This window comes from Sardina pilchardus, chromosome 14 (genome assembly GCF_963854185.1).
Source record: "Sardina pilchardus chromosome 14, fSarPil1.1, whole genome shotgun sequence".
In the NCBI taxonomy this organism is placed as follows: Eukaryota; Metazoa; Chordata; class Actinopteri; order Clupeiformes; family Clupeidae; genus Sardina; species Sardina pilchardus.
In genome coordinates this window covers 30396941-30414691 of record NC_085007.1, presented here as the reverse complement: position 1 = coordinate 30414691, position 17751 = coordinate 30396941, and the positions used below count along the sequence as shown (strand labels likewise).

The 17751-nt window shown below is 44.7% G+C and overlaps 1 protein-coding gene across 2 annotated transcripts in view; it reads left to right on the top strand.

Moving 5' to 3' along the window:
• Window positions 1-17751, top strand: part of rab27b (RAB27B, member RAS oncogene family) — a 28412-nt gene that overhangs the window by 2233 nt on the left and 8428 nt on the right. The window contains exons 1-2 of one of the 2 annotated variants that reach the window (XM_062554682.1): window positions 7006-7096; window positions 15443-15614. In XM_062554682.1, the coding sequence (XP_062410666.1) occupies window positions 15462-15614 (153 nt within the window). In that variant the 5' untranslated portion in view covers window positions 7006-7096; window positions 15443-15461. Of the gene's footprint in view, window positions 1-7005; window positions 7097-15442; window positions 15615-17751 lie in introns of those variants that run through there. The other variant, XM_062554681.1, reaches the window with a different exon arrangement.

Sequence of the window (17751 nt, the reverse complement as noted above, 5' to 3'; positions counted from 1 at the left end):
TGAGCCCAGGGTGCACCGCACACGCAGGGCCACAGCACCCTCTCTTTAGGGCTTACCAGCGTGCCCTACTAACCCCGAGAGACTGCGCTCTCCCCTACAGGGCTCCCCCTCACCATTCATCCAGCCTGCACACCAGCCAGCTGCCGTATTCACCAACGTGCACCATGCATGCAGATAGCATGGACTACACATATCATAGCCACAAAGAGCATGTGTACCTGCATGGCCGCTATCATAATTACACCCGTAATACATGACCAGCTGAGCACCATTATGCTGCATTTAACTAGTATTTAGTATTCATCCTTTATCATACTGCCTTACGACTGCTTCATATAGGCTAACAAAGCCGTGATGGAAGTGAAGTCATAATGTCGATGAAAGTGTAGAAGTCATTTAGTGATCTTGGCAGCATGTTCATGTTATAGTGGAGTGTTGTCAATGGCTGTAATCCACTTTGTCTGATAAATCATAATTTGTACGTTTGAATAAATTATATTTGATTAGTAAGATGAGAGGGCTAGTCTTAACAGTCAGTTATGGACATGAATAGATAGCGTAAGTGCAAGTACCGGTTTACAACTCTAATATCATACAGGGTTCAAACAGTTCAAACGAATATATTCTACACTGGCATGCATAGTGGTAAAATGTAATATATAAAATGCTAAAATAATTCATGGGAACAAGTTATGAATTTGGGCTTTGAGTGCACTAGTGTTGGCTGAAAGCTTCACCTCAGAGACAGAAAAAGCGAGAAAGTTTCATTAGCAATGCAAAGACCAGGGCTCAACTCCCACTGAGAGCACATGCGCTCAACACTGTATGTAGGCACAGTACAGTAAGTTACATTGTGAATAAATGAATAAATGTTTATGGATGAGCTAGAATGCAAGGAGCGTATTTTCATTTGTCATCGCCAGTAGCTGTCATCTCATGAAACCACAAAATGGTTGGAAATGTTCTGTTTTCCGTAGTAGACAACTGTGGAGCTTCACACAATTTGAGGTTCAACAAATGCGCATGTTTCTTGTCAAACATAGGGCTGTGTATTGGAAAAAATCTGACAATGTGATATATGCAAGTTACCATTCAATATATTGTGTTACCAGTCAATCAGAAAACGTATCATGGTTTAAAGAGCACCATATGCCACAAATATTAGTAAAAATGTTATTATTATTAAGAAATTAGCAATTAGAATAGTGAGCATCTTAGCACTAGACTACTTTTGTGCAAAATGAGCAAGGATTAAAGGGAAAAAAATGTGCACGTTTCAGTTAAAAAAAATGTAGAGTATTTTAGAATCAATATAGTATCAATATTTTCTTACAATCCTGGTCAACCCCTAATTAATCCAGGCTTATGTTAGGGGAACTTGGCTTCCACTGAAGTCAAGAAATACTAGATTCCCTTTGTAATGCAGCAAATAATGCATAAGTCTTAATTATTTATCAGTTTATGCCAAACTTACAATGAGAACTACGCAGCAGAGAGCTGATAGATGAAAAGGGCTCATGATATCGAGTCACATGTCTAACCAGCCATTATCACATGGACACGATTGATGAGAGATGGAAAGTTCTCAACAATCTCTCTCTCTCTCTCTGTTTCTCTGTCTCTCTGTTGCTCTCTTTTATCTTTCTTTTTCTCCCCCCTTTCCTCTCTTTCCCCTCATGTCTCTCATCGGCTGAGTATTCTGCAGTAGATGGTGATATCTGAACGCCTCCCTAGGCATCTCTTATCTGGATAACTGCTGATCAATAATTCATGGCGTTATCTACTCCTTTGGTCTAAACTGTATATCATGATTATTTATGATGTTACAATGAGCTGTGAATCAATAATAATTATTATGTTTAGACAACGACGGAAGCTGATATCATCAAAATTATTTGTGATGTTTTTGTGGTCTATTATTGTTGTTGCATAATGACTTATCTTTGAACATGTGTTGTTTTCACTAAACCACACAGTGCAAGATTAGTCTGAAGTCTGTAAGGATGAGGGACTAATTGCTGTTGTTGAATAATTGATGCAGTCCTTAGAAATGCCAAGATGCCTGGCCTGCCTGCCTCTCTCTCTCTCTCTCTCTGAGCTGATTCTCTACCTCCGTTTTGTCTTGCTCACTCACTCTATTTCGCCCTTTCTCTCTTTCTCTCTGTCAGTCCTTTGGGGATGTGGGCAGTGTGAATATCCTCACAAAATGTGCACATTCATTTCACTATTGCATCTCATGGCACAGATTATTGATGAGAACATGCAGCACAGGATTGTAGAAGAGAGTGTTTGTTTGTGTGTGTGTGTGTGTGTGTGTGTGTGTGTGTGTGTGTGTGTGTGTGTGTGTGTGTGTGTGTGTGTGTGTGTGTGTGTGTGTGTGTGTGTGTGTGTGTGTGCGCGTGTGTGTGTGTGTGTGTGTGTCTGTGTCTGTGTCTGTGTGTGTCTGTGTGTGAGAGCGAAAGAGAGCAATGTAGAGTGAGATGGTCAGGGAACGATTGTGGTGCAACTGGAAGAATACATTTTGTTCTTCTGGTGTAACTTTGGGGAACGGTAAAATAGATAAACACCACATAATGGTGCATCCCAAATTTATTGGACTCATATAGTGTGTTGGGTGGAAGACCATCAGTTAGTAAGCCCTGCATGTCAAGGAGGTGCCTCAACAGGCTTGTGGAAGCATCTGTGCGTTTATATCGTGTGTAATGACCACTATAAACACAGCATGACTTCCTAATCAGGATTATTTGTAGTGCTGCTGTGGAGGACTTGGAGTGATGGAATATCCTGATCACTCTACAGGGTATGAGGCAACCACACCCAGACCCTTACACGCAGAGGAGGCACTAGTTGCCTGGTGACTGAGGAGATGGAAGAGCAGACAGACACGGGGGGAGAGAGGAAGGAAGGGAGCGAGAGAGAGAGAGAGAGAGAGAGAGAGAGAGAGAGAGAGAGAAGGTGAGGGTGGAAGGAAGGAAGAGATAGTAGGAGAGGAGAGATGGTGATGCTAAGAATGACCTGGCCATATATGAACTGTGTGTTGCTCAAGTGTTCAGCAGGGCTGAAATGCATTTCACCTGGTTGTCTCTGCATGTCTCTGTTGGTCTGGTCTTTTATCACATTGTCATCAAGTCCACAAACATGTCAATACAATCCAAATGTGCATTTCACCAGATCAGATAGTATTTATAGTATACTACAGTATATCTGCAATATACAGTCTAACTTTGGTACCAAAAGCAATGATCACTATGCATACCTACATACATACATACATGCAAATATACATACTTACTAGGGCATGGGCCAACTACTATATAGGCCTATGTCCCCATTTGGTTGGCATCATGGTGTTCGCTGTAGGATGACACCACTGCTTGTCCATGCACACATTCCATGTTGAACATTTACACTGAACAGTAGAGAGTGTACGTTTCCATGGCAATGGCGGCTATGTTGCTATACCAACCTATTACCCAAAGCTAATTAAATAGAATGTCATTTGCAGCGAGATGAAGTGTGCATTGAGACGGCACAAACGTTCTGGTGACCTATCTCACTCATCGCCACTTCCCACTATGATTCTCCTCCCTGTCCTCCTCGAACTCTATCCTGTCAGTGAACCGCTTTCTCTTCCTCTCTCACTATCACTCTCTCTCTCTCTCTCCTGCGATTTCACACCACATTTTATTACCTTTCTTTCCTCATCCAGTTCCAGTGCTTATCTCATGCCTGTGTGTGTGCGCGCGTGTGTGTGTGCGCGCATGCAGGGCTGAGGACAAGACAGGGAGGCAGCAGCCAGCCACGCTCCAGATTCCACTGTGGCAGCAGCCGCTTCCCAAAGTAGAAGCTCATGCATTTTTTAATTTGAGGAATATTGCCTTTGGGCCCCCTTCCCCCTCGCAGCGCGTCTCTGTCTGCGTCCCATAGCCCAGCTCATGAGTATGAATCATTCACGGGAATATTTCATGGCTTTTCATTTCTCAGCGTCGCCTACAGCTGTGAGGGTCTAGAGTCTTTGTGGGCAGATCATAGTTGTAGTTTAAAGGGTGTCTTCCTCTCCTCCTGCAGTAGATGTACTTTACCAAGCACTTCCTTGTTCTCAGGGTGAATGCAGTTTGGCTTTGTTTTGTTGAGTCTGGTTGAGCTTGGGGCCAATTCTTGGAAAGTTCTATTTTTGAAGTGTTGCTGTTCAAAAAGCTATGTTTTGTTTATATGTCTTTTGAATCAATTGCTCTTTGTTTATCATCTGAATAGCTTTTAGTCAGTGTTCATACTTTAACTTTCACCATACTGCTGATCTATTAAGTATGCATTACTGGCATTAACTGACTGGACGACAGGGAAAATGTAATAAATAATATATAAATGTTTCCTAAAGTACCCTTATCAGCAATGTACAGTTAACTATGGGAAACATTGGCATTCACTCTGGAAAATCCTCTCCACTCTCCACTAATTCTCTCAGCTATGATGAATGTGGTTGTATAATATGAACACAGATAGCCTGGTCCACACTGGCGTTATGCAGTGGCAGCACTTCCAAACAAAATCACGCTGCCTGCTCCTCAGTTAGTGGAAGAACAAGTAAACAGTTTGGTGTTTCCTCGTGGAACAATAGGCTGTGTGAGACACAGCAGCCTGCTCTTAAATAGAAAATAGCATTCCCAGCATGCCGCTAAGCTTGCCTTAATTCAGACTGCGTGACTTTTGCTGCCTTGTTTTTCACCCACAGATTACTCCTCCGTCACTGCACAGGTCAGACTGATGCACATCTCTGTAAGCACTCAAGCAAGTCCACGTCTTCATTCGCAGTTCCATTTTCTGAGCTCAAATAGCAGTTTTCTCTAATCCCCTAAGTTAGAGGGCCTAGCCCACATGTATGGAGTAAGCAGACTATACCTACTTACTGAATGTCGGCTTTTGACTGTACAGACATGAGGAAGCCGGTGAAGGTTTATCGAATTGAATGTCATAAGTGTTGTGTCTGTGCTGCACATGCCTGCACAAACACCGCATCCAGTGTTGGTGGCCATGTTGGGGAGGTCAAGAGCAGCGAAATGTGGTCTTTCAGTGATATCTTCATCATTTCACATCTGAACGGCTTCATATCTCCACACTACGTCCATATGGGGTGTCTTCAGTACAGCCACTGATGTCGGTCGGATGAATGGATCGAGATATACGCAGTAAACAGACAGACATGTACACAGACAGAGATTTCTCATTGTATAGACAGATATAATTTTGCCAGCTTTACTGGAGTATCATTGTTTTTAATAGGGACCTTATTGAAAAGCCAGTGCCAACCAGTCTTATTCTGAACAAATAATGCTGTGTTTGTAAATAAGAACATCCACAAACAAGGATTTATGGTGCTCTGTAAGAACCTGTTGTTCCTGCCTTTCTGATCTTTTAATCTTAAAATGGTGTACACTGAAAGAGGAGTGCCTACAGTATAGTACATTCCTTTGGCACCAGTGTGGCATTGCGGACAGCAAGTCACCTTTGGGGATCTCTGAGACGTCTCTGACCATGCCTCGCATCCCACACCTCTTTGGGTCTCTCACAAAGACCACACAGCGCTGGTTCACTAGTGGCTTCTGATGGCATTTTCTGCCATGTGCGTTCTTATGATTGATGGACTGACTCCCCTCCTTGGTTCAAGGTAGAGTCCGTGTGAAGACCTGTGAGTGTTTGTGTCGTGAGTTCAGCTCTACGTTGTTCCCTCCGTTGTTCCGCTGTGTCTCCAGACCCCACACTCCTAAATTGATTACAGCAATAACCTTTTCATTACCAAGGGGCCACTCTGCATCCCTGTTGCTGCCCTAAACTGCCTTTTTGTCCTTGTGTGAGATCCCACTAGCCCGCTCCATCCAAACAACATTTGTGTGTTTTTTCAGACGTCGGGCACTTGGGGAATTTGACGACTGTGGCCAGCCGTCTCGTCACTCTGTAAATTGTGTCTGCTGCTTTAGCGGAAGCAGCGGGTCTCCTGTGGTCTTTGACATTTAGGGGTGTGGGATTGGATTTGTTCTGGCGGCCTCTGCTCTCCGCCTCCTCGGAGGAATCTTTATTGTGGTCTCATCGATCTGCGTTCAGGATGAGACGGCATCTCGGAGGGGTTTTGCGTTCTCCGCAGCGGCCTGTCAGCGATGTCAGGACTCGGAGCGCACGGCATTCCACGCTCCTGCGTACAGCACAGGTCACCTCCCATCATCCCAATGGCCATGGGAGTTCTCTGGCTGCCTGTTGAGTTACTGGGGGAAAACCATGAGGGGATCTGTCTCCCTCTCTCCTTGAGTAGACCTGCACAGGCTGAGAGTAATGGACGACATCTAGGAAACGCAATTGCAGTGGCAGAGGAAGTGGAATCAGCCAATTAAGACAGAGGCTTACTGTTCTTTGTGAAGGCTGCTCCTGGCTATGGAGGGGTCTCTCTCGTGATAAGAGAGGCACTAATGTATGGTGATGCATGTGCTTCACTAAGTCCCTCTAAGTGGACTTGTGAGATAGCACAAAGATACAACCACTGTGAAATCAGAGGGCATGATAGACATAATGTTGATGGGACTAAACAGCCCAGTCTTTATTGGAGGTAGACAAAAGCTTTGGGAATTAGATTTTTGATCATTGTCTGAATAATACAAACAAAAATAAAAAAGATTTTACTGCCCATGTTAGTCTGGTGTTGCCTGGTGCTATGTACAGAAGTTGTTGTGAAGGATTGAACCAAGACTCTTCTTTGGTCTCTCTTGGTCTGTTTCTCACCACACACAGAACACACACACAACACAACACACACACACACACACACACACACACACACACACACACACACACACACACACACACACACACACACACATACACTCTCTCTCTCTCGCTCTTTTTTTTCTCCACCCCCTTTTTTCAATAGGGAGAAAGGCAGAGTTTAGAGCCATGTGTGGAAGGCTGACCTCCATGGGTTTGGCCCATGGCTCTGGGGTGTGGCCTGTTTGAGCTGGGTGTTAGTTGGCTTGCTGGGCGCCGGATAATCTCCTGTTGAGTTGAAGGACTTTTTCACTGAAAAAAGGGTACAGGGAGGCTGGAAGAAACGGTAAGATCTGACTTTGGTTGTTTACCTTCTGAAACGAACAGCGGGGTAGTTGGTAGTAGGAGGGTCATTTTGGTTGATGGACAAGAAGAATATCCAGTCAGTAATTTCTAGTTCATTATCAAGACTAGTTTGACAGGGTTAACAAGAATCTCTCTCTGTGTCTGTCTCATATTCTCTTCAGTTGTAGCACAGATTGATAACGGCATGGCTTTCCATTTGACAGTACATCAGTAGCCGTGTATTCACGGAGTTATGCCGTTATTTATTTCATAGAAGGTGCTTTTCATGGGCTAATAAAAGCCACTATGTGCGTCTGAGTCTTTTCAGTCTAAAGTGAATCCTCAGGTTGTAGAGTCTCCTTGAGAGGCGTTGAGAGGAGGCAGCCCTCAGCCTTGATGAATTGATTTAGAGGGTGGCGTCATGGCTATATACCTGACACAGTGTTCCAGCGCAGCCATATGATGCTACTCTTCTATGGGGGAATAGCAATTATGCTTAATAGCTGGCTGACAGATTGCCTCTAGAGATTTGTCTCCTCTGGGTTTTAATAGTGTAGGTATGGCTGGGAAAAAAGCCACAGACCTTTCAAGAACCACCTCACATTATGGGTGGCCAAGGCAGAGAAAAATTCTCTCCCTCTCTCTCCCTCTCTCCCTCTCTCTCTCTCTCTGTCTCTCTGTCTCTCTGTCCTTCTCTCGCGAGCACAGTTTCTCCGACCCTTAAACGGATAAAAGCATGTGACATCACAACAACTTTCATGACTTGCAGAGCACTTTCCTCCTCATACTGCGGGGCAGAAAGAGACTTGTGTTTGTGACCTATTTCAACTTCCATTTGGAGCCTACATCTGATCTAAAAAGCCAGCTATTACAAGTCCATTATGGCCAAGGTTTCATGACTCACATATGGGTTTTAATGTTGATGGCATTTTTAATTGATACGAGCCTCATTCATTTGTAAATGATGCAATCATTCAAATCAAATAGCCTCTCAGACATTTACTTTTGCTGAAAGCACTTCATCTCTGGTGGATTTGAAAAAGATTTGCATACACATGAGATGTGCTGCCTAATGTAGTACTCCTACTGCTTCAATCCCATGTTATGTGTTCCATGCAGTTTCATCTGTTGAGGAGTATAGTAGGTTTTAGCACTGCTTGGGATGTGTGCACTGGAATCGGTACCAATCTGTACCAGTTGATAAGCAATAAGCTACTATGGTGTAAAGTATGTGCTATAACATAATGCATGATTATGACAACTCTTTACTTGAATGTTAGTTTATTACTGTATCAGTTTAGTCTTTTAACCATTACCATTGTCAGAATCCTTTGGGAAAAATGACAGATTTCCTCTTCAAACAGGGTATTCTGTGCATTGTCCTTGCAATACCTGGAGGCCTGGTAAAATTGATTTGGGACAAATGACAGCATGACTTTAGTCCAGCCATTCTAGCCTGTGGCTAACCAGGACTAATTGAATAATGGAGGCTGGCAGAGTCTGTAATGTAATTGATCCTAACTTTAGTCTTTTGTTTTCTTCATGCCTCTTGTCTAAATGTCACAGCTGTATTTGTGCTATCAAATGTCAGGGATTATAGTCTTGTTAATTTATTTACCCCAAGTGTCTATAAGTCTATAACCCCAGTGTGAGAACAAAAATGGCAGGGCTCGTGCACTGTTGTACTAGAGTGCATATGCAGAAGAGAGAGCAATCAAGGTATGGTCCAAGGTACTTACTAGACCCAGACCAAAGTTAATTAGGGAAAGGTTTGGTTTGAGGCATCCAGTAGCATTGTCAAGCAATCCCCTTAAATTGAATGTGTCAGAGGAGATAACAATGTCAGAGGATGGCATTGTCGCTGCAGGTCCTATACAGCCTTTAGGAGTGCTTTTACGATAAATTAACCGTAGTGCTTGCTGTTGTTCAAGACAATGAAATTAATTCATAGATAATTGTAGCTTGTCAGACCTGTTTTATAAGGGCCTAGTCACCCTCTTCAAACTGATTGTTGCATTGTTAATCTGGGTATGTCATTCAGACATTTATTGACCACACCCTGAATTAACCTTCTTACGCCAACGTGTTGCTGACCATTTTAGAAAGGTGAAGGTAATGAAATGATGTGAACCATTTAGACTCAATGGATCATGCCCCAATTAATCTACAGACAGTACTCTACCCCGACAGGCCTGTCTACACCTTGGCATCACAAACATAGACTGACACATAGGTCACAGCGACGTTTTCTGATATTGTAATTGTATGATGTTTACATGAAATGCAATTTCAGTCTATAAAAACCTAGAATATTGTGTTTTTAAAGGGTTAACTTAAGGTGATGTCCATCTTCATTGTCAGTGTGACCTGGCAGAAGAGTGTTTTCATAAAGACAAGTAATGTGGCATAATGAATGGAATAATACTCTAAATTTGTCTAATGGGACACATTTGCAACTTGGAAGCTTGGTAGTGAAACGCAATTCTGACATCCCCTACGGTGCCATTTGTGGGAGCAGATGAGGTCAGCTCTGTCGTAGAAAAAAGGTTTTGGGACGGAAACCGTCCTTTGGGATGTCTTAGCGGACTTGTTTTAGTATTTCCCCAAAAGCACAGCATGCGTGTGGTGTGGTGTGGTGTGGTGAAATGAAAGAATAATGCACTTTGAGGTTGAATGTGGACGTTTTCACTGCCTGCAACAGCATTTGTTTCAGTTTGTTTCGGTTTGTCTTGGTGAACCATTGTGTTCAACCAGTAGCCTTTATGAATGGGGACTTCTGAAGTCATGTAAGGTGTGAGCTGTGTTGGTTAAACACCTGGACCAACCTGAATGCAGTCTCTTTGAATTCTGTCACAACCAAGAAGACATCTTTTGTGGATAATCGGTGCCACTTCTTCTTCTGCCTTCTAATTGGCCTACAGCACGTCAATAGAAACAACAGGACCTGTCATTGTGTATTTACATAATGGATGACATTTGCTGCTCACTCCGCAAGTCAGACAAATTAAACTAGGCTCTCCCAGACATTCTAGTCTTTAAAATGGTTTAACATTTTATTCTTTTTAAAGAGCCAGACCGGATGTGTTACTTTGGAAGATCAATCTGAGATAGATTTCTTGCATTAATCCGTAACACAGGTTTGTTCTCCCTACCTTGATGATGCAGAAAGTAGTAATATGCTTGCCAGTTAGATAGATCAGACTTTGAAAATGATGGATTGTGACTGGGCATTCAAATGTTCATTGTTAGAGATGAATGCATAGCCTACACCAAATAGGAATAGGCTGCATTCACTAGCTGTTTTCATACTCTAACTATGTTCACTGGCAAGTATAAGACCTGACAAAAGGACATATTTGTAGTTTTATGACCCAGCATTATCAATAGATGTCCTGAAACTTGATGGCAAATAAAGTAGTTGTATTCATTTAGCAAATATGAATTGTGCCTCCCAGCAAAAGCCTAACTCTAAGTTAAATGTATCCTTTGGGAGATAAAGTTTTGGAGATTTGGAGAGACTGGCGTCAGACTGAAGTCTAAAACCTACAGAGGTGAGATGGTCTTAACCAATATACACCATATGACTTCAGTGTTTGTTCTACATTCTTTATATTCTTGTAAGCGGGGACTTGAAATGCAATTATGTCTCACAGCAGGAAATGAGCCCATTCAATGTTAGCAGATAGCTAGTGGGCTTCTCTGTGCGTGATTAGATAATGGTCCCAAATAGTTGTTTTGCTTCCCCTTGACTTATTTTGTGACTAACATAGTGTCCGAGCTCTAGACAGAGAGTGCTGTGCTTCATCAGTGTCAACAACAACAGGCACCCAGGGAGAAGTGCTTAGGCCTTAAGTTCTGCTGGGTGCGCATCGGTCTCATATGACTGGACTGAGTTATGGAGTAGGGGCCAGTTAAACCCACACAGTGCTATGTTAAATGGGATGACTGATGATGAGAGTCCAGAGCTGGAGCACTCCCAGGGCCCGGTGAGTTACGGTGGGAGGAGAGCACCAAGTCACCCAGGGATCAGGGCACAGCACCCCACCCAGAAGCAGCCCTCAGGGGGCCGGTGGATTCAGCTCGCTCCCTGTGTAGGATCGATGGCTGGTGGAGACGCGCAGCACTGCTAACCTTTTGGCTCCTGCTCCAGATGCTGGCCTGACCCATGCAGCGCTCCGCACAGGGGGAGCCGGGTGGCTGCGTGGACAAGACGCTTTGTGCTGTGACTAAATGTGTGGGCACATTCTGTTCATGTCTATTGGCTGTTTCAGATAGACTATTCAGAGAGCTATTCAAATAGACTATTATTCAGAGATCATTTTCCATGGCTTCTCTTATTTAATGTTCTAATGTGTGACAACTCATAACTGTGTTGTTAGTTTTTTCTCTTTGGCTGTGTGTTGCTTTTCTGTGTGTGTAGGCCTACACAATATGGAAGCAACATGCTTTTACAATGCTTTCGAGAGGCATGCTTCAAAGGCCGTAGGGGTGGGTTGAGAGCTTCCCTTTACAGTAGCTTCATACTGTAGATGGAGCATCAGCTATTCCACAGAGTATATGTAATGCAGAGGCAATTGGATTTGAGCCCATACATTAATAACCGGTACACAAATTGAATATGGTAAATGCAGCTAATGAAATGTGTATTTAATCTTATCCGAAAGAAGTTGAAAGCAGGTTCTTGTTAACCATCAAGCGCTCGTTGAGCTCAAGGCTCTCTAAAGGACTGTATGGTTGGAGTCCATATAGCTTTTAAAAACAGCACATATTCTCTCCCAATCCAGTGAAGAGAACCATCTTTTTGGGGTTGAGAAAGGGAGGGCATTTTTCTTCTGGCCATTACCGAGGATATCTTCTGGGAATGATCGTTATGAGGCGACCAATTACCAAGTCACAATGAAATAGGTCACGCTGAGATGTGACAAGAATGGAGTCAAACATCACTGCTTGAGTAGGTGCCAGAACACAACCCCCGTGTGTCCACAGCCTGATATTGAGGGCTGCAGAGTGAGGGAGAGCACCGCACTGCTTTGATCAGCTTGTTAGCCTAACGTGGTTAAGGCGTTCTCCCTGTCTGTGTGTTTGACTGAGATGCTGTGAGCGGGACAGAGGTCACACATGAGTAGTAATAGTCTTTCGTGTCAAGCTAATAAAAACTGCCGTCTCATCTGTGTTTAACTGAAAAATCTTTTAGTGATCTTTCAGTGATTCAAAAATGTGCTTGTGTTATTCTTATTCTATTTACTATAAAACATTATCTCTTATTTCGGGTTGTATTATATTTGTGTTTTATATCTGAATACGTACGTTTATAAATGTGTTCAGCGTTCACGCGTTCAGCGTGTTTTAGCGTTCAGCATTTTTTAAGCAGTTCAAAGGCGCAAAACAAATTTCACTGTAATCTGTTCTATTGAAGTGCAAATGTACAAACAAAGTCCACACAGTGGAGTTTGAGAGAAAATGGCCCACCTTATCCAATTAGACACAGTTACCTAATCTGTATGTTTTGGTGTAGCTTATAGCATCAGAGTTGATTTCATCAGAGCTCTGCCCTTACATCACATGAACTAAAGAACAGTGTTGAAGGAGGTTTGGCTCCTGTCCAGATCATGCCAGTGCCTCAGCCCTAGCGGCTCTAGTGTGTTAGTCAGTGGAGGGTGGTAGCTGTGTACATATTAGCCTAGCAGGCCTCTCTGATAACTGGCCTGATTATAAAAGAGGTGTTGCAACAGCATTCCTGAGGTGACCTTAATGGAATACAAACAGAATGAATGTTCTACCAGAACCTGAGAGGAAGAGCACACATTGACCACACCACAACATTGGTTTCCATATCAATGGAATGACACAACATTGGTCTCCATGTCATTGTTGTAGCCTTGCAGGGAAGCTCTGACAGCCACCTCCGCAATAAGGTGCAGAGGACTGCTAAACGTACTGTATTCTTAGCTGCTCTCTTATTGGCTCTGATCTTGTATTTCATATTCTCTGACACCAAGAGACAATTATCCGAGGATTTCCATTTATTTCATTTTCTGACGGAGGTAAAATAGTCATGAAGCGAATTTCTGAAACGAAGATGAAGAAGATGGCTCAGGCCAGACGAATCAGTCTCAGAACGGCAAGTGCAAATCTCTAATGTCTTGCACGTGTGTTCCCCCACATCACATCACATGATTGCTGTATTACACCACTGGAGCGCACTGCCAGCCACATAGTGCTTGATCAAATTATTCTCCAAACAATTCTGTTTGGGTTTTTTAACCTGTAAGATGCCTCTTCATGTTGAGAGCGTCTCGCTCTTCGTGAGGCTCATTGTCTCCTGGGAGTGTTCCCTCTCGGTTCCTCTTGCATAAGCCAGCATCAGCTGACACGGAACGCTCCAACTGAGCCAAGCACCCCAGACCAGCCGTCTCCTGCAGCGAGCGAGCGAACAAACGAGCGAGCGCGCCAGCGAGCCTCAGTCCAGCGAGCAGCAGCCTCCACGGACCATAAACCCCACAGAGGACAAACACTGACCAAAAGCAATCTGAAAAACACTAGCCACTGTGTGAGTGCCACACCAGAGTGGGGAACAAGAGGCATTAATGATTTACCTCTCCCCCCCCCGTGCCTCCTGCACCAATGCAATTTGTTTGGCCCATGTGCTGGCCCAGTTGGCCGCGGTGAGAGTTTATGCCTTTATGACAGAGGGAGAGCTACCCTCAGGCACTCCAGCCTCCCAGGCCCTGACCACCAGATCAATAGCAGCCCACTCATTTCCTTGACACAAGGGGGCTGAGCTAGCTGCTGGGGACTCAGGGTGGTGGTGGTGTGTGTGTGTGTGTGTGTGTGATAGGGGTGGGGGTTGGCTAGGTGGTGAATGGGCAGGGTGAGGGGTTTGGGGACAGCATAGGGTGGGTTAGAGGGAGGGGGGTGCATCTCAGCTGAGCCTCTGGTGAATCAGAGTCCCATGATCCTCTAAATATACCCGGCGAGCGGCACGAGGGCTGCAGACAAACGAGCCATAGATCCGGAGCGCCGCGCACGCAGAGGGAGCAGCAGCAGCCCGTCGAAGACGCAGGGAGCAGGGAAATGCCACGCTCAATCTAATCACAGCCACGGAAGGAAGCAGGGACGCACACCAGCTGAACAAGCTAGCTGCCATTTCTGTCAGCTCACCATTTTATATCAAAGCTCCTCTGTTTTGATACCACTGAAAGATGGTGCTATCAAGGACTAAGTGAGAGTAAAACACTGTCGCCTCTACAAACATGCGCTGCAACTGTTGCCCTAAAATTACGCCTGTGTGTACAAACTTTGGAGTGTGTTTACAAAGCACCAATTAAGCTGAGTGATGAGTTACTGTATTTAGGTTGGACTGAACTGGCTAGCATGCTGATCGTCTAGCTGGGCTCATATGAGCTGTCAGCGCGCCGCAGTTTTCCCACCGCCCACTCGCACAACCTCCTGATCCCTCATGCGGAAGCAGGGAGGAATCATGTGCCGCCCGGCCCGGTCCCTCTGCCTCTCCTTCTCTCGCTCTCCCCAGCATCCCCTCCTGGTGCCCCCATCCCCCCCCCCAGCCCTGCGGCTGCCCAGAGCCGGCCCACTGCGTGAGCCCCCACAGGAGGCATTACGCACGGCCCTGGTGCTTGGCTCTCTCGTGACCCCAGTGATAGCATCCTCCTGTCTCTGCCCGCGGGGCCCGTCTCTGACCTCTGCCGCCCGGCATTATGCTGGAGCACCTCGGGAGTCTGGCGCAAGCAGCCTCCAACTAAACAACCCCCCCCCCACACACACTCACACATTCATACACACACGCACTCACACACTCTGAGATACTGCAGGATGAGCACTGAGTTGTGCTTACAGCAACTGCACCCTGTGTGAGCCATAGTGAATCAGTAGACATGGTTTAATTCGACTCCTGGATCAAATTAGGATTGATCATGTATGTGTAATAAAGCTAGAGATAGACTTGATCAAAAGGTGTGAGTTCTGGTGTTCTTGCTGTGGAATATCATACCCAATTGTTGCCCTTTTTGGTTGAAAATTCTAAAACAAGCATGTTTTTGTAAATAGTTTTTCATTAGTCAGCTGCTGTTCTCAGATCCTGCGTTACCTATTCGTAGATGAACTCTGTAACTATCATATGGCAGTGTATGTGATTGACTGATTCTAGAAAAATCTGAAGGTTTATTGGCATTGTGTGGTGCAGTAGATGCATCTTGGGTGTTTACCTGTAGTGAGAGGTGTGGTCTGCTGCACTGAGCCAGGCCTGGCCTCCCTCTGAAGCTCTCTGTGGAGGTGACCCTGCTGGCCCTGCTGGCCCTCCCTGACAGCTGCCTCTTGTGTCTGTGTGCAGGTTCAGCGCAGGCAGCACTATGACTGATGGGGACTATGATTATTTGATCAAGCTCCTGGCTCTGGGGGACTCTGGAGTAGGAAAGACCACCTTCCTCTACCGCTACACAGACAACAAATTCAACCCCAAATTCATCACTACAGTGGGGATAGACTTCAGGGAAAAAAGAGTGGTAAGTTTTCTCTCTCTCTCTCTCTCTCTCTCTCTCTCTCTCTCTTCCTCTTCTCTGTAACACCCCTCCCGTCTCTTTTCAGTCTTCTTTGGAACCTCATTTCAATCTTTCAACATTTATTGTCCCATTCTTTTCATGACCCGTTCAGATTAGCAGGCAGTTTTCTCAGTAGGTGGAAAAATAAGTGCTTCCTCATGACTTCCCCATTCTTCTGTAAGAGATGAAGAGTGATGATATGCTAACAGGATCTCGCTACAGTCCATCAAATCATTCCAGTGCCTCCTGTGTGGCTGCTGGCCATTACCCTGTACTGTGCCTCTTGTGAGTGGTGTTAGAGTGAGATCAGCATTGTGGCAGGAGGTGTGGATGTGTGTGGCAGGGAGTATGCCCTGGTTCCTCCTGTTTGGGGATGACTCATAAACACCTACAAGCCATTCATTACTGCTGTGTGTGTGTGTGTGTGTGTGTGTGTGTGTGTGTGTGTGTGTGTGTGTGTGTGTGTGTGTGTGTGTGTGTGTGTGTGTGTGTGTGTGTGTGTGTGTGTGTGTGTGTGTGTGTGTGTGTGTGTGAGAGAGAGAGAGTGAGAGAGGCAGTCAGTCAGGCAGACAGACACAGACAGACAAGCATAGACTGGCACATGTCTAGTACTATACCAACATGACATCAGAGAAGGACATCCAGAGAGTAAAAGTCCTGCCATATATTCTTTCTACCTGTGCACTTAACACAGGTGATATCACTAATGATCTGATCTACCTGGCTGCTAATTAGGATGAGCTGGTTCACTAAATGGTTGGATCAAACACTTGGCAGGACTTTGTCTGTCTGAACCAGGGATGTCCGCCCCTATGACATTTACAAGTTCCACACGTTTTTCTGGTTAAGAATCAGGAAGGGAAAAGCCCAAATGTCCACGCAGTAGCGACATACATGCTGTACACAGGAGTGACGTTGAGGCAGTGAAGTTGTCTTGACTTGTGCTCAGGCAGTCAGGCAGTCGGTGTGTAGACTAGAGGATCAGAGGGACTGGCAGCTCTGGAGTGTTATTAGCGGAGACAGAGATAGTTACTGTTGCTGATGTCATCTTATCAGAGCAGAGACGAGCTGCTAATGACTCACAGTTCACTCTGGATCTGTCTATCTCTCTCTCAGTTCACTCTCTCTCTCTTTACTCTATATCCCTCTCACAGTTCACTCTGGATCTGTCTATCTCTCTCAGTTCACTCTTTATCTCTCTCTCTGTCTTTAGTCTATATCCCTCTCACAGTTCACTCTGTATCTCTCTCTATCTACTCTATATCCCTCTCACAGTTCTATCTCTCTCTCTTTACTCTATATCCCTCTCACAGTTCACTCTGTATCTGTCTATCTCTCTCTCACACACACACTAGTTCACTCTGTATCTCTCTCTACTCTATATCCCTCTCACAGTTCACTCTGTATGTATCTCTCTCCCCCCCTCACTGCACTGCACTGTACTCTGTATCCTCTCACACCCTGCCTATGTTATTCTTCCTCCAGTAGCATGTGATCACTGGAGATGTTAGAATAGAATATACTGTAAATTGTTGTATTGTGTAGAATGCAACACAATTTGATATGCTACTCCGAATGTTGCCCATAAAGATTGAAATAGGTCTACTGTACATTATGTTCAAATAAATCTCACAAAACAAAAATCCTGTTACACAGAAGAATCATCAACATGACATTATTAGATTTGAGTTAAAACACTGTACTGCCCTTGAATCTATTCATCCATGTTTTCAGTTAATTGTCAATCTGTCATTTGAGCAGTGTAATGTCACTGAAATGGCTGCAAATCTTTCAGTTGATGTGCTTTCTCTGGCCATAGTCCAGAAATGGACACCACTCAAGTCTCAGGACACTTAGGACCACAGGGCTCATGTAGCTTAGGAATCCCTCCATTCATTTCAGCAATGATATGAATTACCTACGTAAGGAGGGTAGTGGTAGCATACGCCATTGTGCTATGCTGTGATGCCAGGCTAAGACCTCCTGCAGTTACACACACACACACACACACACACACACACACACACACACACACACACACACACACACACACACACACACACACACACACATACAATTTTACCAGTGAGAGTCTATGCAA